Genomic DNA, 18,659 nt, shown 5'->3' on the forward strand with positions numbered 1-18,659 from the left:
AAACCAACCGATCAGGGACGGACCATCAGATCAGCACTGGTAGCAAATGACTCCAAGGTCAGGGTTTCTGGCTTCTGTGCGGTCTCTGTCGCTTCAAGACACGCGTACGTCGACTTGACTGGGAGGAGGTGTTTGGATACACCGTTTTCCGTCCCAGAGAAAAATAAAGGCTTGCATTTGGCACCGGCACGTAGCGGGCTTTGAACCTCAGACAGCAGAGCCCATTACGTAACTCCACGGCTGCCGGGGATAAAGTTACAACGTCTGCGACTGTCCCGGCCTCCACGAGTTGTGCGAGCGGCTGTTACGGCCGTTTATGTTTGAATTTCCCTGAACCGCTGGGTGTGGGCTGCGGCGCTGGCCCGCCCCGGAAAACCTCCGGGCTCTTTCCCGCCACCCGCAGGCCCAGCCCCTCCGGGGGTCCCCGCGGGGTGGTGGGAAGGCCCGGCCGGCGCTGGGCCCTGGGCCGCCCGGCGAGCAGTCCTCGGCGCCCCGCTCCACCGCCCTCAGTCCGTCCCCAGCCACGCCCAGCCCCGCGCGCCAAGCTGACGGTTGCCCGAGGCCCCGATTTTGAATTTACAGGCCCAGCCCCCGAACCCCGGAGCGCGCCGCCGGCTCCCCATTGGCCGGCGACGGTCACGTGGAGGTGCCGGCGCGCGCCGGCCATGTTGGAGAGTGCGGCGCCACTGCCCGCGCCACCTCCGCCCCCCGCCGCCCTCCTCCCTCCCCACCCCCCCCCGCCCGCCGCTCCGCGCCGCCTGAGAGGAAACAAAGTGCTGCGGGCGGGAGACTCGGTGGCGGCGGCGGCGCGCGGACCCAGCTCGGCCCCTCCCGGTCACCCTCGCCCCAAATCTTCCGGAGTGTGTGTGTGTGTGTGCGTGTTTTCTTAAAAGGGCATTTTACGATTGATTGATTGGCAGTCTTCCCCCTTTGCCCTTTGTGCCGTAACCCGGCTCTTGCCAACCCAGGTGCTTCTCCCTTCCCACGCCAGCTTCTCCGCGGGCGCGGGTCGTCGGTTTGTGCCTTCGGATCATCGCTTCGCCCTCTGCAGCTCCCTACGCGTCCCGTGCTGCCCGCGGCTTCCCCGCTCTGCTCTGCCCGCCAGCCGCCCCGCCGCCCGCCATGGCGACCGCGACCCCCGTGCCGCCGCGGTCGGGTAGCCGCACCGGCGGCCCCGCTACACCGCTGAGTCCCACGCGGCTGTCGCGGCTGCAGGAGAAGGAGGAGCTGCGCGAGCTCAACGACCGCCTGGCCGTGTACATCGACAAGGTGCGCAGCCTGGAGACAGAGAACAGCGCGCTGCAGCTGCAGGTGACGGAGCGTGAGGAGGTGCGCGGACGCGAGCTCACCGGCCTCAAGGCGCTCTACGAGACCGAGCTGGCGGACGCGCGACGCGCGCTCGACGACACGGCCCGCGAGCGCGCCAAGCTGCAGATCGAGCTGGGCAAGTTCAAAGCCGAGCACGACCAGCTGCTCCTCAAGTGAGTGCTCGTCTGGGGGCCGCATTAGCTCACGCGAGGGGCGGGGGGCGCAGCCCCAGGGCGGGAGGACCGGGGCCGAGTGCCGACGCCCTTTGGAAGGCGAAAGAATACAGTGTTTCTTAGCGGGGAGAGGGGTCGCAGAGGGGGGTTCGAGTTGTAGCGACGGTGTGACCGAGAGATGCACATTTCCGACTGCCCGCTCTTTAGCAGGGCCGGGTGGAGCGCGCACCTGAGGCCGCCAAGGTGGATTGGCTAGCTTCGGACTTCGAACCCCGAGATCCAGAAGGGTTCTCCGGCCGGGAATGCCCGGCGGGCCCCAGGTGTGGGGAGGTGGCGTCTGGGCGCGCGCTCCAATGCGCGTTCCTGTTTCCGGCCGGGCCAGAGACAAAGCGGCTGGTGGGTTTGCGGCGCAGGGATGGCCGGCCGGGAAGATGGGCTGCCCGCCTCAAGAATGAATGAGCTGTGCGCGGGCGGAGAGAGGAAGGGGAGGGACCTGCCTCCAGCGTCCCCGTCTCCCGGGGGTGGGTCCCGCTTTGGCGCGCTCAATCTGGGCCCTGTGACATTTTGCAATCGTTCTACGCCTGTCTTGGGCGGGGTCTGAACTGAGCGCCTCTGCCGGCCCAGGCCGAGTTGGGGTTTTAAGCTCTTTAGCTTTCTCTAGGGAAAGGTGCCGTTTCTAAGAAGATAGTCGCGGGTCCCCTTGGGTGCTGAAAGCTGGGGTTTTGGATGGCGTGGCCACCGTTCTCTGATTCGTGGACCACATTACTCCCCCCCCCCCCCCCCCCCCCGGCAGCAGTCTCCTTCCCCGAGCTTTTGCACCCCCTTAATGTAGTCAGTTGGTCTTTCTGGTAATGGAGAGACCTTTTCAGCGCCCGCGTCTGTCATTGTAATTAATGACAGGCCAGGGCAGGTGTAAGGATTGTTGTGTAAACGTGAAGTGCTGTGGCGAGTTTGTAATTATTCCACCTAAGGAGGTCTGAGTTTTCAGACCAGGGCACTAGGATAAACTAGCAAGCCTTTGCTGAGCCTACCTTGACTTTCTGGTAAGCAAAAGGGCATACTTGTAATCAATCAGTAGGCAACTAGGGTTGATGTCATGCTTTAGATATTTGCTAAATTTGCTTCCAGAACTCGGTCTCCATCCTCCATTGTTCATTGAAATTTCTGGAGATGATTGACTCCGACTTTGACTCTGTTTGCCCGTGAATGTCTTTCTGTGTGAATGCTCCTGTCTCTCTCTGATTTTGTATGCTTGAATCTACCCCTCCCCCTTATTAATACTTGAAAAATGGTTCATAAAAAGTGTGTGCACTTGATAAAAAAAAATGGGCTGACTTCTGGTGAAAGACTGTTGACAATCTATTGTCTATTTCCAGGAGGCAGTCGTGTTTAGCTCTTTTTGTGTTTATTTATTTGGGTGTTTAGTTTCGAAACTCACTAATAAGCTTATTTTTCTGTTTCTTGGATTTACCAACCTTTGGAGGCATCCTTTGAAATGGGTCATTGCACTCACATTACTGTCTAATTTTTGTTACTGAATTTCTTCAAATCCTAGATGCCGACTTGCTATGAAATGCACCACTAAGAAAAAAATGTCAGGACCAGCTATGTAGGATCCATTCTGTTGGGCCCATATTTGTTTCAGAGATGTTAAAATGTGACAGATTAAGCATCTGTTATGTGCCAGTCACTGTTGTATGTTGAGAGACTACAGAGATTGTTTTAAAGAAATAAATCATTGCCCTTGTGTTGCTGAATTGAGTACTGTAGGGGAGATACCTAACAAGCACATAAAGGTCCTATTTCATCTAATCTGAGGCATTTCGATGTTGATGCTTTTGTAATCTTTTCAGAAGTTAACTACGGAAGGTTTTTAATACAGTAACAAGACTGCCACCTGGCTGACTGTAGTTTTAAAATGCTGCCTATGGAGGGGGAGGGGGAAATAGAGGAAGCCAGTCAAAAGATACATACAGTTACAAGATAAAGTAATAGGAATGTCATGTATAACAGGATGTCTATAGGTCATCATGTGATATATAGGAAAGTTAAGAGGTAAAATCCTAACAGTTCTCATCACAAGGAGAAATTTTTTTCCTTTTTTCTTTTTGTATCTATGTGAGAAGATGTATGTTAACTGAACCTATTGTGTTAATTATTTCTCAGTATATGTAAATCAAACAATTTGCTGTACACCATGAGCTTACACAGTGATGTGTGTCAGTTGTCAATTAAAGTGTAAAAACATGCGGGACACCTGGGTGGCTCAGTCGGTTAAGCGTCCAACTTTGGCTCAGGTCGTGCTCTCACGGTTCATGGGTTTGAGCCCCATGTTGGGCTCTGTGCTGACAGCTGAGAGCCTGGAGCCTGGTTCAGATTCTGTTTCCCTCTCTCTGCCCCTCCCCCACTTGTGTTCTGTCTCTCAAAAATAAATAAACATTAAAAAAAGTGGGAAAAAATGCTGTGTGTGGATTGTAAGATGCATACTAGTTTTAGCAAGATTAAAAAGTAAAATATACATGTATTAGAATCAATAAAATAACGTATGTGATATAATTTTACGTAATAACAGGTGCCAGGGTAGTAAAGATAAAATAGGGTGAAGGGATGGTGTGGTTAAGGAATTTTGCTCCTAAATGGGCTTTTATTTTTCTTGTTGACTAAAGAAGTCTTTCTGAAAATATGTAATCATAATATCTATTACATGAGTATTATTTTTTCCCTGAAGCTTTCTGGGCTTAAGATGTGCTGTGTGTAGGGGCGCCTGGGTGGTTCAGTCGGTTGAGTGACCGACTTGGCTCAGGTCATGATCTCGAGGTCTGTGAGTTCAAGCCCCGCGTCACGCTCTGTGCTGACAGCTCAGAGCCCAGAGCCTGCTTCGGATTCTGTGTCTTCCTCTCTCTCTGCCCCTCCCCTGCTCATGCTCTGTCAAAAATAAAAAAACTTAAAAAAAAATTTTTTTAAAAATGTGCTGTGTGTAGCTGACATCCTAGGAATTGACCTGATTTCGACGCACTGTCCTAGATCACATACTTTTCTTTTCTTGGTTTCTTCCCTCATTTTGTTGGAGAACATCCTTAAGCAACTGACTCAGAAAAGATGGCAGGATGTAAACTTCCTTTTTTTTTTTTTTTTTTTAAAGTTTATTGGTAGAAAGAGAGTACAAACAGGGAAGGGGCAGAGTGAGAAGGAAAATCCCAAGCAGACTCTTTGCTGTCAGCACCCTGAGTGGGACTCTATCTCAGGAACTGTGAGATCATGACTTGAGCCTGAATCAAGAGTTGGTCGCTTAATCACCGAGCCCCCGCAAGTTCCCCAGGATTTAAACTTTCTGAGTCCCATGTGTCTGAAAATAACTTTGTTTTGTCATGCTTGGTTAGTAGTTGGGTTAGGTATAGAATATTGGTTCTAACCTTTTTCCTCAGAACTTGGGAATTATGATATTGCTCCCTTGTCTTCTAGTGGCCTGTGTTGCAGTATCTGTCTGATGTCAGTCACAGTTATTTTCTTTTGGTAATTGCTTTTGGTTTTCTTCTTTGGAAGCTTTGGAATTTTCTTTTATCCTGATTTTCTGAAATTGGATGGCAATGAGTCTAGGAAAGGATATTTCTGTTATGCATCCCACCTGTTACAAGTGGTTTCTTTCTATTTAAAGTCTTGAACTTTATTTAGCTCTGGGAAATTTATTTTATTCCAAATCTTTCTGTTCCTTGTTTTCTTTCTTTTTTCTGGTTGGGATGTTAACCACTTTTGTCTCTTGTCTCTTTTTTTTCTTTTTCCATTCTGGGAAATTACTTTGATTCTTCTCTAGTTGAGTAGTGACTTTTTATTTAATTACTTAATTTATTTTTCAGTAGTGACATTTTAAAGACTGAAGTCATGCTTTTAATTCCAAGAAATTTTTTTGTACAGATATTTCTCTTTTATTCAATTTGTTTCTATTTTATTTATTTTTTATTTTTTTTAACATTTATTTTTTGAGAGAGAGAGACAGAGTGTGAGCAGGGGAGGGGCAGAGAGAGACAAGGAGACACAGAATCTGAGCAGGTTCCAGGCTCCGAGCTGTCAGCGCAGAGCCCAATGCGGGGCTCGAACTCACAAGCTGTGAGATCATGACCCGAACCGGAGTCAGATGCTTAACTGACTGAGCCACCCAGGCGCCCCAATTTGTTTCTGTTTTAAGGATGTATTATTTTCTTTAATCTGTCTGAAGGTAGTATTTAGGATTTTCTTTTTAAAATACTTTTCACTGGATGATCTCTTTTTTCTTCCCTGTTCATTTGTTCTTTTTGTTTGGATTGGATTTCTTCTTGCAAGTGATTTTTGTCACATGTGTGATCCTTCTCGCTTGTCAACATTTACAAATGAATTGGTTGAGCATTAGTGCTTTAGTTGTTTAGGTAGCTCCTTCCCTGGCTTTTCTAATGGAAGAACACATTAGGACCTCTTTATATCTCATTGGGATGTGCTGTGGACTAACTGGTCGGAAAGCCTGCAGTTAGGCTAAGGGATGCTGAGGAGAATCAGATATAAAGCTGTTTCATGAGTTCATGCCCCCATTTTAAGTCTCCCTCACTTTCCCCTGTAGTCCTTTTGTGCATATTTTGTGATATGTACTTTTATCTGCTTTTCATCGTTTTTTAGAAGTTCATTGGCATGTTTAATGATCCTTCTCCCATTCTCTTTGGTGCGACAGGTTTATTTATTTTTTTAAAATGTTGATATATTTTTGAGAGAGAGCTAGAGGGGGCACAAGCGCAGGGGAGGGGCAGAGAGAAGGGAAGACAGAGGATCTGAAGTGGGCTGGTTGTGAGCTGACAGCAGAGAGCTGAGTGAGTCTTTAACTCATGAACTGTGAGATCAGGAACTGAACTGGAGTTGGATGCTTAACCGACTGAGCCACCCAGGCGCCCCGATACAAGTTTATTTTATGTGGCATATTTAACTGCCTTTTTATTAGGGTCTAGTGGGTAGACTAATGCTGCCTGTATGTAGTAATTCTTGGAAATCTTGGGAATAATTTAATTTTGAGCAATAGTTGCAGTATAATTTGTAAGATGTAAAGCAAGAAGTTGTTTTTGTCTATTTGGGTCCATTTAGCTCTTTTTATTTAATAATAATTTTCTGTTTTTAAGTTTTTATTCAGAGTTAAGAGTCTTTGTAAGTTAGTATATCATGTAAGTGGATTTAAAAAATCATAGATTCCGAAATTACTTAGTCCCTTTTTGCTTCCTCAGTACACAATGTACCTAAAGACAGAATAATTCTTGGAGATGCTTGGTCCTGCTGGAGAGAATTTGACATCCGCTTCCATCCATGTGGTCTCTCACAGGAACACATCTCAGATTTAAGATACAGCTACTCTGATTCAGTCCAAACCTAATTATATGTCATTGGAAGCTGTTTTGGTGAACAGTTTCCAAGAATGATGATGAGTGCCATCAGTCAACACTTGAAACAAAAAAGTAAAGGAAGATTGACATTGCAGAATTTCAGTGTTAACTCATTATACAGGAAAGGTAGATAGATGTAAGAGAAAAGTAAGTTTGTTGGTCAGTTGTTCAATAACTAATTTTATGGATGCATACTTTTTTTTTTTTCGTTTGCTGATACAGGTCCACAGTTTTTTATGTAAAATCCTTAAGGCCAGGTGTGTTATAGAAGTAAAAACAATTTCAATTTTAAGGTAATATGCGTGTACCATATAGAATACCTCCAGTGGGGTCTGGGGTGGCACTCCATTGTGAAACATGTTTCTGCAAGGAAAGATATTAATAGTTATAGTCAGTGGAGAAAGACAACTAAAAATAGCCTCATACCCATTTAGGTCAGGTTTTGCCACCAAATGAATTAATGAAAATTTTAGGTTTTAGAAACTCTGGAAGTGCATGTAAGAGAGTATGGATTTGTGTTTTTAAATTAACCGCTTCAAAAAAATAAAAAAAAATTTTTTTTAATGTTTTTATTTATTTTTGAAGGAGAGAGGGAGATAGACCATGTGTGGGGGAGGAACAGAGAGGGGGAGACGCAGAATCCGAAGCAGGCTCCAAGCTCTGAGCTGTCAGCACAGAGCCTGATGCGGGGCTCGAACCCACAAACCGTGAGATCCTGACCTGAGCTGAAGTTGGACGCTTAACCAACTGAGCCACCCAGGCACCCCCCAATTTTTTTTTAATGTTTATTTATTTTTGAGAGAGAGATAGAGTGCGAGTGGGGGAGGGGCAGAGAGAGAGGGAGACACAGAATCTGAAGCAGGATCCAGGCTCTGAGCTGTCAGCACAGAGCCTGATGCGGGGCTCGAACTCACGGACTGTGAGATCATGACCTGAGCCGAAGTCCGAGGCTCAACCGACTGAGCCACCCAGGCGCCCCTAGTAAGGAAACTTCTAATGGGAAATTTGGATTTGTGTGTGTGTAAGTAAAAAATGCATACAGGTACTTATGTGCTACTAACAAGTATGTTGGGACACTGTCAACCACAATAGCGTGAGGTTGGGTAGTATCGAGCAAGGGTACTTCGCAAAGTTGCAACTTCTTAGTTTTTTGCGGCTTGGGTACTGGAATTCTTTGGGCCTGTGTTTCCTCATCTGTATAATTGAGATAAGGAGTAAGTAGTAGTGTTGTGAATCTCAGCAAGAATTAAGACACTTATATCATTTTTTAGCCTCTTATTTACTTGTGTCATAATAATGGATGAATTTTTATCCAGTAATAGTTGGATAAAATATTGCTGATAATTTACCAAGGAAAGTTGCTAAAATTTTAGCACTTTTAAAGAGTACTGAAATGCAAATATGATAAAATAATTTTTCCTGTTACTTTCCTAGTGGTGAAAGGGGTTGGGATTTACTATAAATTTGGACTTAGTGCATATATATACTTCCTTTGTTGGCTTTCTACCTATTTTAGTCACAGAATGACATTTAGGGAAGGTGCACAGACTAAACAACATCAGCAGGGTTGTTCTAACATTCGTATTCAGTTTTCAAACTTAAAATAATAAATGCTAACCTGCTTTAGGGAATTTTCTTTGGACATAGGATGATTAATTTAAAAACAAAAACCTTCATCACATGTATTGCCTCGTCTTTCGGTTATGTCCTAATTTTGCTCTGGTAGAAGCAAGTTGACAGCAACACTCCGGCCTTAATATAAGAGCTATAAAACTGCATGCTAAACTTAATTTTCAGGGAAATACTTGGAAGGACAAAACCCCTAGAATTGGTGTCAAAATCTAGGAAGCAGATCCTAGGTAATTAAACTGTCATAACCCTTCCTTCCTATGCTTTCAAAGGATGTCTGGTAGAGCAGGATATCTTTTAGAGTTGTTGGAATTTAATCCTTAGGTTTAATCCTGTAAACTAGGTAATCTTTTAGTGTACCCAGATTCAAGAAAGTAAACACAGGATGAAAGATAAAGCAGTAAAAAAATATGCTGTTGATTTTTTTTTTTTTAATTTTAATGTTTATTTTTGAAGACAGACAGAACGTGAGTGGGAGAGGGGCAGAGAGAGAGGGAGGGAGACACAGAATCTGAAAAGGCTCCAGGCTCTGAGCTGTCAACACAGAGCCCGATCCCGGGCTCGAACCCACGATCTGTGAGATCATGACATTGGTGAAGTTGTTTGCCCAACCGACTGAGCCACCCAGGTGCCCCGATTCTTCCCACCCCCCCCCCCCCCCCCGCCTCCTGCCAGCACAATCTATTAATGTTTGTGCTTTAATTTCAGATGACATCACCTCTGGTATGTCTGAGTTAGAGATCTTGAGAATTTTATATCTTCAGTGTAGGTCTGTTCCATGCACAGATAGTGAGATTGAGGCTGAGGCATTACTTGAGTGATGGGAGCGTAACTGAAGTTCCCAATTATTATTGGGGTCTAAGGAAGTTTCCTAATCAGGGGTTTTAACTTCTTTTTTTCACTGTACTTCTGTGATAAGGGATTGTGTGTTGGCTGTTATATTTCGGGAATTAAAAAAAAAAAGCTTTTCTTATTACACAAAAATTATGTTTGTTATGGGAAATTAAAAAATACAGGTAAACACCAAGAAGAAAGTAAAATTCTCCGAGATGGTTAGAGGGCCATGTTTATCTTCTCTTGCTGACAGTTAACAGGTTTTTTCCTCTGGTTAACTTAATGGTTAAATGTTAACTAATTGACTGGTTAAATGTTAACCACTGGATGAAGAAATGACAATTTTGCCAATTTTTGATGCTACCAGCAACAGATGAGTGTCTGAGGAATTTATTTTAATTTTGGAATCTTTCTAGTTCTTGATCATTTTTATATTGTTAGGGTCATATTGCTGGTATAAAGGCATAAAATGATTGAAACTTAGGTTATAATCTTAGGTTTCTGCTGATATTTTTGGTGTATGAGTAGATGATAAATGACGTTTTCCTTAGCTAATCTGTTTAGTTGGTCCTTTTTAAATATAATTTTTTGCCTTCACTGCATCTGCATTTATTAATCACAGATCAAATCAGAGCCCTTTTGGTGCCGGAAGGGGTCTTGGATCATGCAGTCTAACCAACTTGATTTGTGGATGCAGAAACTGACAGCTAGATTAAAGTACTTACCAAAGATACAGGACAGAAGGTGCTAAGATTCATTTCGCGCTTAACATGTTTGCCACGCACTGTGCTAGATGCACTGTCTTTTAAGCCGTGTGATAACCCTGTTTGATGAGTGAGGAAACTTCAGGCTAAGAGAATTTAGCAGATTAGTGGTAGAGCTAGACTAGGTCTGAGCTCTGTGTTAAGCGTTGTCAGAGTTTTTACATGGATCATTTATTTATTCATTTTTAAGTAAGCTCTTTGGCCAACGTTGGGCTTGAACTCAACTCCAAGATAGAGTTGCACGCTCTACCGTCTGAGCCAGCCAGCCTCCCACCCCCCCGTGTCATTTCTTGTAATCCTTACATCATTGCTGTTTTGCAGGTGTGATTTTGGTTTCTCTGCCTGAAGCAGGCTCACCATGCACTATCATTGGGTTGGAACTTGAAATCTTACATAGGACGGCTGATTTTCAGGTCCATTTGGTTGTTACTTTTGCAGATGGTACTGGATGTGTGTTTTTCACAGTGATAGTTCATAGCTCCCTGGAGGTGATTGTGGATTTGTCAGGAGGGTGCAGTAATGGAAGCAGCTGTTGGAAAGACTGAGGGCTTCATTCGCTCCTGAGGAAAGGGTGAAGATGAATTACTGAAAAAGACTTCTTTTATCTTCCTTCTTAGAAAGCTACTTTCCTACTTTACTCTATGCCTTAATAATAATTTTAAGAGGAATTAAAATCTCTTAAGTCTTTAATACTCATGAGAGAAATATTGTTTTTTTGAATTATTTTTTTGAGAAATGTTCTTTTCATTTTTTATTCACACATTTGTGGAAATAATACTATATGCCAGGCCTTGAACCAGATGCCGCGAATAGAAGGGACGCTCAGTTCTTGTTACCAAGTTGTTGACAGTCTCATGGGCAAAGCAGAAAACAAACACTATGCTATTGTGAACTGTTAATGTGGTACATTAATACAGTGTAATAGGTGTTATGATAGCAGTATCTACATGGTGCTGTGGAAGAAAAGACTAAGGCAGACAGGAGCCTTCTGAAGTTTTGAAAGACATCGCCAGGGAACTGGGCTGAGTGTTGGGAGTTAAGTAACTAGGAGTTGGCTGGAAAGCATTAGGAGAGGGTGGTTACCCAAATGGCAGTTAGTTTCCTCTAACTAGACCTGCACGCGTGCGTGTGTGCGTGCGTGTGTGTGTGTGTGTACATACCTACGCATGCACGTATGTGGTAGAGGGCGGTTGGATTTTAGGAAATGAGCCTCAAGAATTTCAGGTAGAAAAGTGACATGAACAGAAGAATGGTCTGGCCATTCTGTGGAGGAAACAAAGAGTACAGATAAAACCCAGGTAAGAACACTTGAGGCGGGCCCTGAGCTCAGGTAGGCAGTGGGAAAGGATAGAAAGTGGATTTAAGAGATGCTAAGCATGGGAGAGTCAGGAGAAGAGTTGAGGGTGACCCTGCTTCCATGCATGGGTGCCTGGGGGAAGTGTTGCTTTTAGACCTTGATGGATAGGGGACTGGTTTAGAGAACCTACTCAAGGTTAGTGTGAATTAGTGGTGTTTGTTGGACTTCTAGGTGGAGATGTCACATGGCAATCTAGAGTACTTGCCTGGAGCTCTATGGAGAGACTTTGAATGGAGATACAGTTGCAGGAGCAGGGCTGATATTTGGGGATAAAGACAAAAGAGAGGAGGGGCAAAGACGTGGAAAACACCTTCATATGAGGACTGGGTAGAAAAAGGAAAAGTGGAGATGGTAAGCAATAGCCAGAGAAGCAGGACAAGAGTTGAGTCATGGGACAGAGATTTATAAAGCAATGCTAGGACAGTTTTGGTTAGATAAGTCCTAAAAGTTATTTATTACATTTGGTGGCTGGCAGATTATTGTTGATTGTGAGGAGTGCGTAATGCTAGTAACTTTGGCAGTGGGATTAAAGCCATGGGCTATAATGAAGGAAGGAGTGGGAAGAAAGATTGTGAGATTACTTGTATAAGAATGTTGGCTGTGAAGAGAAGACATTTTTTTTTTTAAATTTTTTTTTTCAACGTTTATTTATTTTTGGGACAGAGAGAGACAGAGCATGAACGGGGGAGGGGCAGAGAGAGAGGGAGACACAGAATCGGAAACAGGCTCCAGGCTCTGAGCCATCAACCCAGAGCCCGACGCGGGGCTCGAACTCACAGACGGTGAGATCATGACCTGGCTGAAGTCGGACGCTTAACCGACTGCGCCACCCAGGTGCCCCGAGAAGACATTTTTAAAGTTTTATTTAAAGTAGATTCTCAGGGCACCTGGGTGGCTCAGTTGGTTAAGCATCCACCTTCAGCTCAGGTCATGATCTCATGGTTCATGAGTTCAAGTCCCGCGTCGGCCTCTGTGCTGACAGCTCAGATCCCGGAGCCTGCTTCATATTCTTGTGTCTGCCCCCTCTTGCTTGCACGCACTCTCAGAAATAAAATAATAAAAACATCAAAAAAAGAAAAAAATAGATTCTCATTTCAACTTTGTATCACAAAACATTGGATAGGAGACCAGAACACTTACCCTCTATGATAATGCACTTAACCCACTTTGCCTAAAACACTTTAGTAACTTCTAGGATAAAGACTAAGACCTTCAGTATTACCTAATTGCAGGGTGACCATATAATTTAGCATCCAAACAGGGATGCTTTTGTGTGTGAAAGAGGGAGGTATAAATTATGCTGGGACAACTGGCATGAATGGAACTTGCCCTTTGCAAACTGGGACAAGGTGGTCATCCTACCTCAGACTTCTTCTCTGCACGAGCTGGCTGCTTTCTGACTCCACCTGTATCTCCCACCATACTTGGTCTTGCTCTCTCTCCTCACTCTGAAGTCCTTTATTCAACCTTGTTTACTACGCTCCCTGTTAATAGGTCCTTTGCAAAAGTGATTTCCTTGTCTGGACTTCTCTTGTCCTTGGGTTAACGTCTCATCTCTCTGATGTCCACTGCATCCATTTTTTAGGGAAGTCCTTCCTGACTATCAGATGTTTTCAATTTGAGTCTTGGGAAAAAAGAAAAAAACAAAACAAAGCAAAAAACAACCCAGGACTATACAGCAGTGTGTATGTGTGTATATAATTTAAGGACTCCAAGGATTCTCCCAAGGCTTCTCATAAAAAGAAATTACCTTCAGCTATTTTCACTGCTCATTTGGAATTTTTACCCAAATGACATTATTGACTTTGTGCTTTGAAAGATGGGGAATTGAGTTCTTCATTATGTTCTCCATAACACATTTTCTTCCTGTGACTGGCCTCGTACATTATATTTTGGACCGGTTTAGATCAGTTTTTTGGTATTTAAAGTATTAATTTAGTGTGGTGCTACAGATGCTTCTTTAACACCAATTAGCTCATATTTGGCTTTTAAATCGAGAAATGATATTACTGTAATTGGAGGTTGTATTGGTTTATATGTGACTTTTCCTAGTAAAGGAACCAGAAGGTCAAGAGTAGAATTTAGAGGTAGAGAAAACCTTCAGTTGCACTTTCAGCTGTGTTATTTTAGTTTTATTATTTTTTATTTTTTATTTATTTTTTATTTATTTATTTTTCAATGTTTATTTATTTTTGGGACAGAGAGAGACAGAGCATGAATGGGGGAGGGGCAGAGAGAGAGGGAGACACAGAATCGGAAACAGGCTCCAGGCTCTGAGCCATCAGCCCAGAGCCTGAAGCGGGGCTCATACTCACGGACCGCGAGATCGTGACCTGGCTGAAGTCGGACGCTTAACCGACTGCGCCACCCAGGCGCCCCAGTTTTATTATTTTTTAATCGAAGTGTAGTTGACACACTGTTACATTAGGTTCAGGTATACAATATAGTGATTCCATACTTGTATACTTACCCTGTGTCACCACAAGTGTAGCTGCTGTCTGTTAAGGTATGACTCTACTTGAATACCATTGTACAACTCCGTTACAATACCAGTGACTGTTTTCCCTGTACTGTGCCTTTTTCCTTGTGACTTATTCATCAGGTAACTGGAAGCCTGTATTTTCCTCTCCCCTTCAACTCTTTTGCCCATGCCCCTCCCCTCTGGCAACCATCTGTTTGTTCTCTGCATTTATGAGTCTGTTTCTGCTTTTCACCTTTTTCTGAAGAAGATTAAACATGAGTGCTGCTCCCAGGATTCCCTCTCCCAAACAGGTACATTCCCTTTGGTATGTTCAGAGCTCTACTTCTTTCTGTCTCGTCTCAATTCCCGCAAGCCTGCATGACCACTCTTGTGCATTTATAAGTATCTCTTGAGGTAGTTATAGCCACACAACTCTCTGCCTGGGTTGTCCAAGTCATTTCCTGAGGTACTAGTTTTATATTATTATTGCTAGTGCTCTTGTTACAAAACTGCATAGGTTTTGGGAGGATTGTTCCAACTTTATGTTTCCATTTGATCTGTTAGTGGAAGGGTTTTCAGGAACACATATATTGTGTTATGGCAGAAATGCCTGGACGTACTATGGACATAATCTCCCACAGAACTGAGTAGTCATTAGTTTTTCTTCCCTATACCATCTTTTGTTTACTTACGGAAATGGCATTTTTTCCCACTTAGTTTTATCTAATTATATAGAAAGACTTGATACTAACTCTTAAAACATCAAGTCATTTGGAATCATAGTTTTTTTTTTTTTTAATTTTTTTAACGTTTATTTTTGAGACAGAGACAGAGCATGAACGGGGGAGGGGCAGAGAGAGAGGGAGACACAGAATCTGAAACAGGCTCCAGGCTCTGAGCCGTCAGCCCAGAGCCCGACGCGGGGCTCGAACTCACGGACCGCGAGATCGTGACCTGAGTTGAAGTTGGCCGCTTAACCGACTGAGCCACCCAGGCGCCCCGAGTTTTTTTTTTTTTTTTTAATTAGCTTTATGTTATTGAAGAGATAACATTTGGAGGCTTATGCTCTTCTCTATGGCTAGTTATGTCACATCAGCATGGATAGTTTGGCTATAGAATTCTAAGTTGTAAAGCATATTTCCTAGGATTTTGAAGTCATGCTTTATAGTTTGCTTTTGTTGTTGCTAAGAAGCACTATGAGTGAAAAATTTAAAAGCCTATAGTATCCTTTTTTGATCCAGTTCTGAAGTTTCTTAAGAATGTCCCTTGGTGTGGATCTCTTTTCCTTCCATTGTGCTGGTCATGTGGTGATAGTTTTTCAGTCTGGAAATTCATGTCTTTCAGTCCTTGGCAACTTTAAAAAATTATTTGAGGTGACGAGTGGATCTGTTGGTTGACATCTGACCCTTAATCTCGGCTCAGGTCATGATCTCATGGTTTGTAAGATTGAGCCTCACATGGGCCTCTGGCACTAACAATGCAGAGCCTGCTCGGGATTCTCTCTCTCTCTCTCTCTCTCTCTCTCTCTCAAAATAAATATATAAACAACACATTCTTTTATTCATGGTTTTCTCCTATTTTATACTTTCTGAGACTCATGTGATTCAGATGTTGGACTTCTTAAATTTTTAGTTTTCTCATTTAAAACTTTTTTTTCTCTGGTAGATATTCTCCATTTTACCTTCCAGTTTTTGCTGTCCTGTTTTAAATTCCTAATAGCTTCTTTTTACTGTCTCCATGTTTCCTTATAGTATCTTGATCTTGTTTACATTTCGTAGGTGCAGTACTTCCTCATACCTTTTAAGAAGTCTCTTTTCCTTCACAGTTTTTGTTTGCTCCAAGTTAATTTCTTTTTCTGTTTATTTAGGTCTTTGTGTCTCACTGCAGGAAATGGAATCCACTACATATTTTAAGCAGAAAAGAAAATGATATGGGATGCAGGTGGCTAGAAAAAATTATTAAAAGCGTTAGAGAGCTAGAATGATGGCTAGAACACTGTAGATTCTGGGAGCTTTTATGTCTCAGGCACCATTGAAGCCACTGAATTAAAAAAAAACAAAAAACAGTTTATAGCTACAGTTCAGGAGCAGGAAGCTGCCACTGCTGTTGCTGCAAACACCTGCCCCATGACACCTAGCAAACTGGAGATGGACATTGGGACACTGTTTTGGAAAAACTTCAGACCAGAAAAACGTCACATACCAATGTCTCTTACGAATATAGGTGCAAAAATTCCTGACCAAATACTAGCAAACCAAACCTACCAACATGTAAAAGGACTATATACTATTTCCATGTGGATTTTTTTACTTTTTTGTTTTGTTTTGTTTTTTAAAGTAGGCTCCATGCCCAGCGTGGGCCCCAATGCAGGGCTTGAACTCCCAACCCTGAGATCAAGACCTGAGCTGGTGCTTAGGTACCCTGACCCCACCCGGGTCCCCTGATCACATGGGTTTTATATTGGGAATGCAAGGTTGGTTCAGTCTGTGAAAGTCTTTAATGTAATAAACCATATTAATAGAATGAAGGGCAAAAACCCTCTCACTAGATGCATAAGAAATATTTGACAAAGTACACTGCTCTTTCATTGTAAAAATATTCGAATGAGGAATAAAAGGGAGCTTCTTAACCTGATGAAGAGTATCTATGAAAAATTTACGGCTAATATACTGGATGGTCAAGACTGGCTGCTTTCTTCCTAAGACCAGGAACAGGACAGGGTCGCCCACTGTCACTACTTGTTAACATTATCAGTGTACCGGGTGTTCTAGCCAGGGCGGTTAGGCAAGAAAAAGAAGTAAAAGGCATCCACATTAGGAACGGAGTGGTAAAACTGTTTCTATTTGCAGGTGCCATGCTTTCATAGGCGATCCTAAGGAATTTAATAAAAAAAAACAAAAGCAAAACTCTTGAGAGCTAGTAAGTTCAACAAAGTTTACGACATGGGAGCAATATACAGAACTCAAGTATATTTCTGTACATTAGCCATGAAGAATGAGCAGTCTAAAAATGAAGGTAAGAAAACTTTATTTTTAGCAGCATCAGAGGGAATGAATTCCATAGGAATAAATTGAACAGAAGTATAAGACTTGTACACTGAAAACTATAAATGAAAGAAGACCTACATAAATGGAAAGATATCCCATGTTCATGGATTGGAAGATGTTAAGGTGCCATTTTTCCTCAAATTGACCTGCAGATTCAGTGCAATCTCTATCAAAGTCACAGCTGCCTTTTTGCAGACGTTGACAAGTTAAGCCTAAAATTCATACAGAAATTTGTGGTACCCAGAGTAGCCAAAACAATCTTGACAAAAAACAAAATTGGAGGATTCAGTTTCTGACTTTAAATTTCACTCCAAAGCTCCATTAATGTGTGTGTTATTGACATAAGGACAGGAAAGCTTCAGGTTTTAATGATTGGTTTTCAGCAGGAAAATTGCCACAAGGACCAAGAAGGTGGTCCTGTGGTACTTCCTTCTTCCATACTCCTTATAGGTGCATTAGAGTTCCTCATTTTCCTCCCATATCCTAGCGTCTAGGCATTCTGGAAAATGTAATTTTTACCTTTCCAGTTGAGGAAAGCACAACTAGGAGGATGGAACAGACGTTGGGTGAGTTAATCCACATGAGAGTTTTTCTCAGTTGTCTGATGACTGTTGTATGTCCCTTTATATTCAGAAGTGTTTCTCAGAAGCTGATAGAAAGCTGTGTGCATAAGTGGGGCTTCTTGACCAAGCTTCCGGGGGTGATAGGGCGGGATCACGTCACTGGGAATACCCACTGTCATGTTTTCAAGTCTTCCTTGGGCTTTGCTGCCCAGCCTGCTGTAAGCTGAGAGAGGCTGAGAGCGGGTTCGGTGTCTGGAGAGTCCACTGAGCTCCCCTACCCTCTGTGTGGTACTGCTGCCTTCAGGTGTGTTGTGTAACTACCAGGTCTGGGAATCTGCCCCACTGTCCTCAGAGAGGAGATCTTTCATCTTTGCCACGGTGGATGAGGGTCCATTGACCCAGGAGTGTGGTATGGAGTGGTTATTTGCTTTGCTTTGTAATAGATTGTCAGCTAGCTGTACTTCGGAGTTACCAAGGTATCTCTTGTTATCAACAACATCTGCAGTATAAAGTAGGTTACTTCTCAGATATCCCTGTGCCTGGCTTAGGATTCAGCACTCTTGTGTTGGCTAAGCTCATTTTCACTTATCCATCCATGTTCAGCTTCCAAGATTTGTCATTTTCCCTTTGCCTTTGTCATTGTGAATTTGTGCCTTTGCTTGTTTTAGTTGGGTTTCTGGAGTCATGTGTAATGTGATGTTTTAACCCAGAAGTTTCGGGAGTCCTGTTTAATGTGACATTTTTACCCTGAAGTTGTATCATGTACTCTTGGAGCACTGTGTGTCAAGAAGGCTGCCGACAAATTTGATGTGTTAAGACAATTCTATATCATTGATTGGTTCCCTCATGAGAGTGGAGTCTCTTTGTGGACAGGGTTAGTGTCTGACTTTGTTTCCTGTTGTATCAGTACATTTTTCCAGTACCCTCTAGGCTCTCCTAAGATAATTATTGACTTAATGATTACCATTTTCTCAGGAGGCTATTTTCCTACAAGATTGGGTTGTGTGAAACCCATAGAGGAGCAGTAAAGTAGTCATACTAGTAATTTCTAACTTGTTTTTCTGATTTAATTTCCTTCAAAGTATTGATTACCTCTGCCATATATAAATGTGTTTACTGTGTGCCTCTAC

General features: G+C 43.2%; 1 protein-coding gene across 1 annotated transcript in view; it reads left to right on the plus strand.

Annotated features, from left to right (window-relative positions):
• The first annotated feature begins 697 nt into the window (after positions 1-697).
• Positions 698-18,659, plus strand: part of LMNB1 (lamin B1) — a 55,832-nt gene continuing 37,870 nt past the window's right edge. The window contains exon 1 of the mRNA XM_047868830.1: positions 698-1,481. Within this exon, the coding sequence (XP_047724786.1) occupies positions 1,123-1,481 (359 nt within the window). The 5' untranslated portion in view covers positions 698-1,122. The remainder of the gene's footprint in view (positions 1,482-18,659) is intronic.

Source organism: Prionailurus viverrinus, chromosome A1 (assembly GCF_022837055.1).
Source record: "Prionailurus viverrinus isolate Anna chromosome A1, UM_Priviv_1.0, whole genome shotgun sequence".
Taxonomy (NCBI): Eukaryota; Metazoa; Chordata; class Mammalia; order Carnivora; family Felidae; genus Prionailurus; species Prionailurus viverrinus.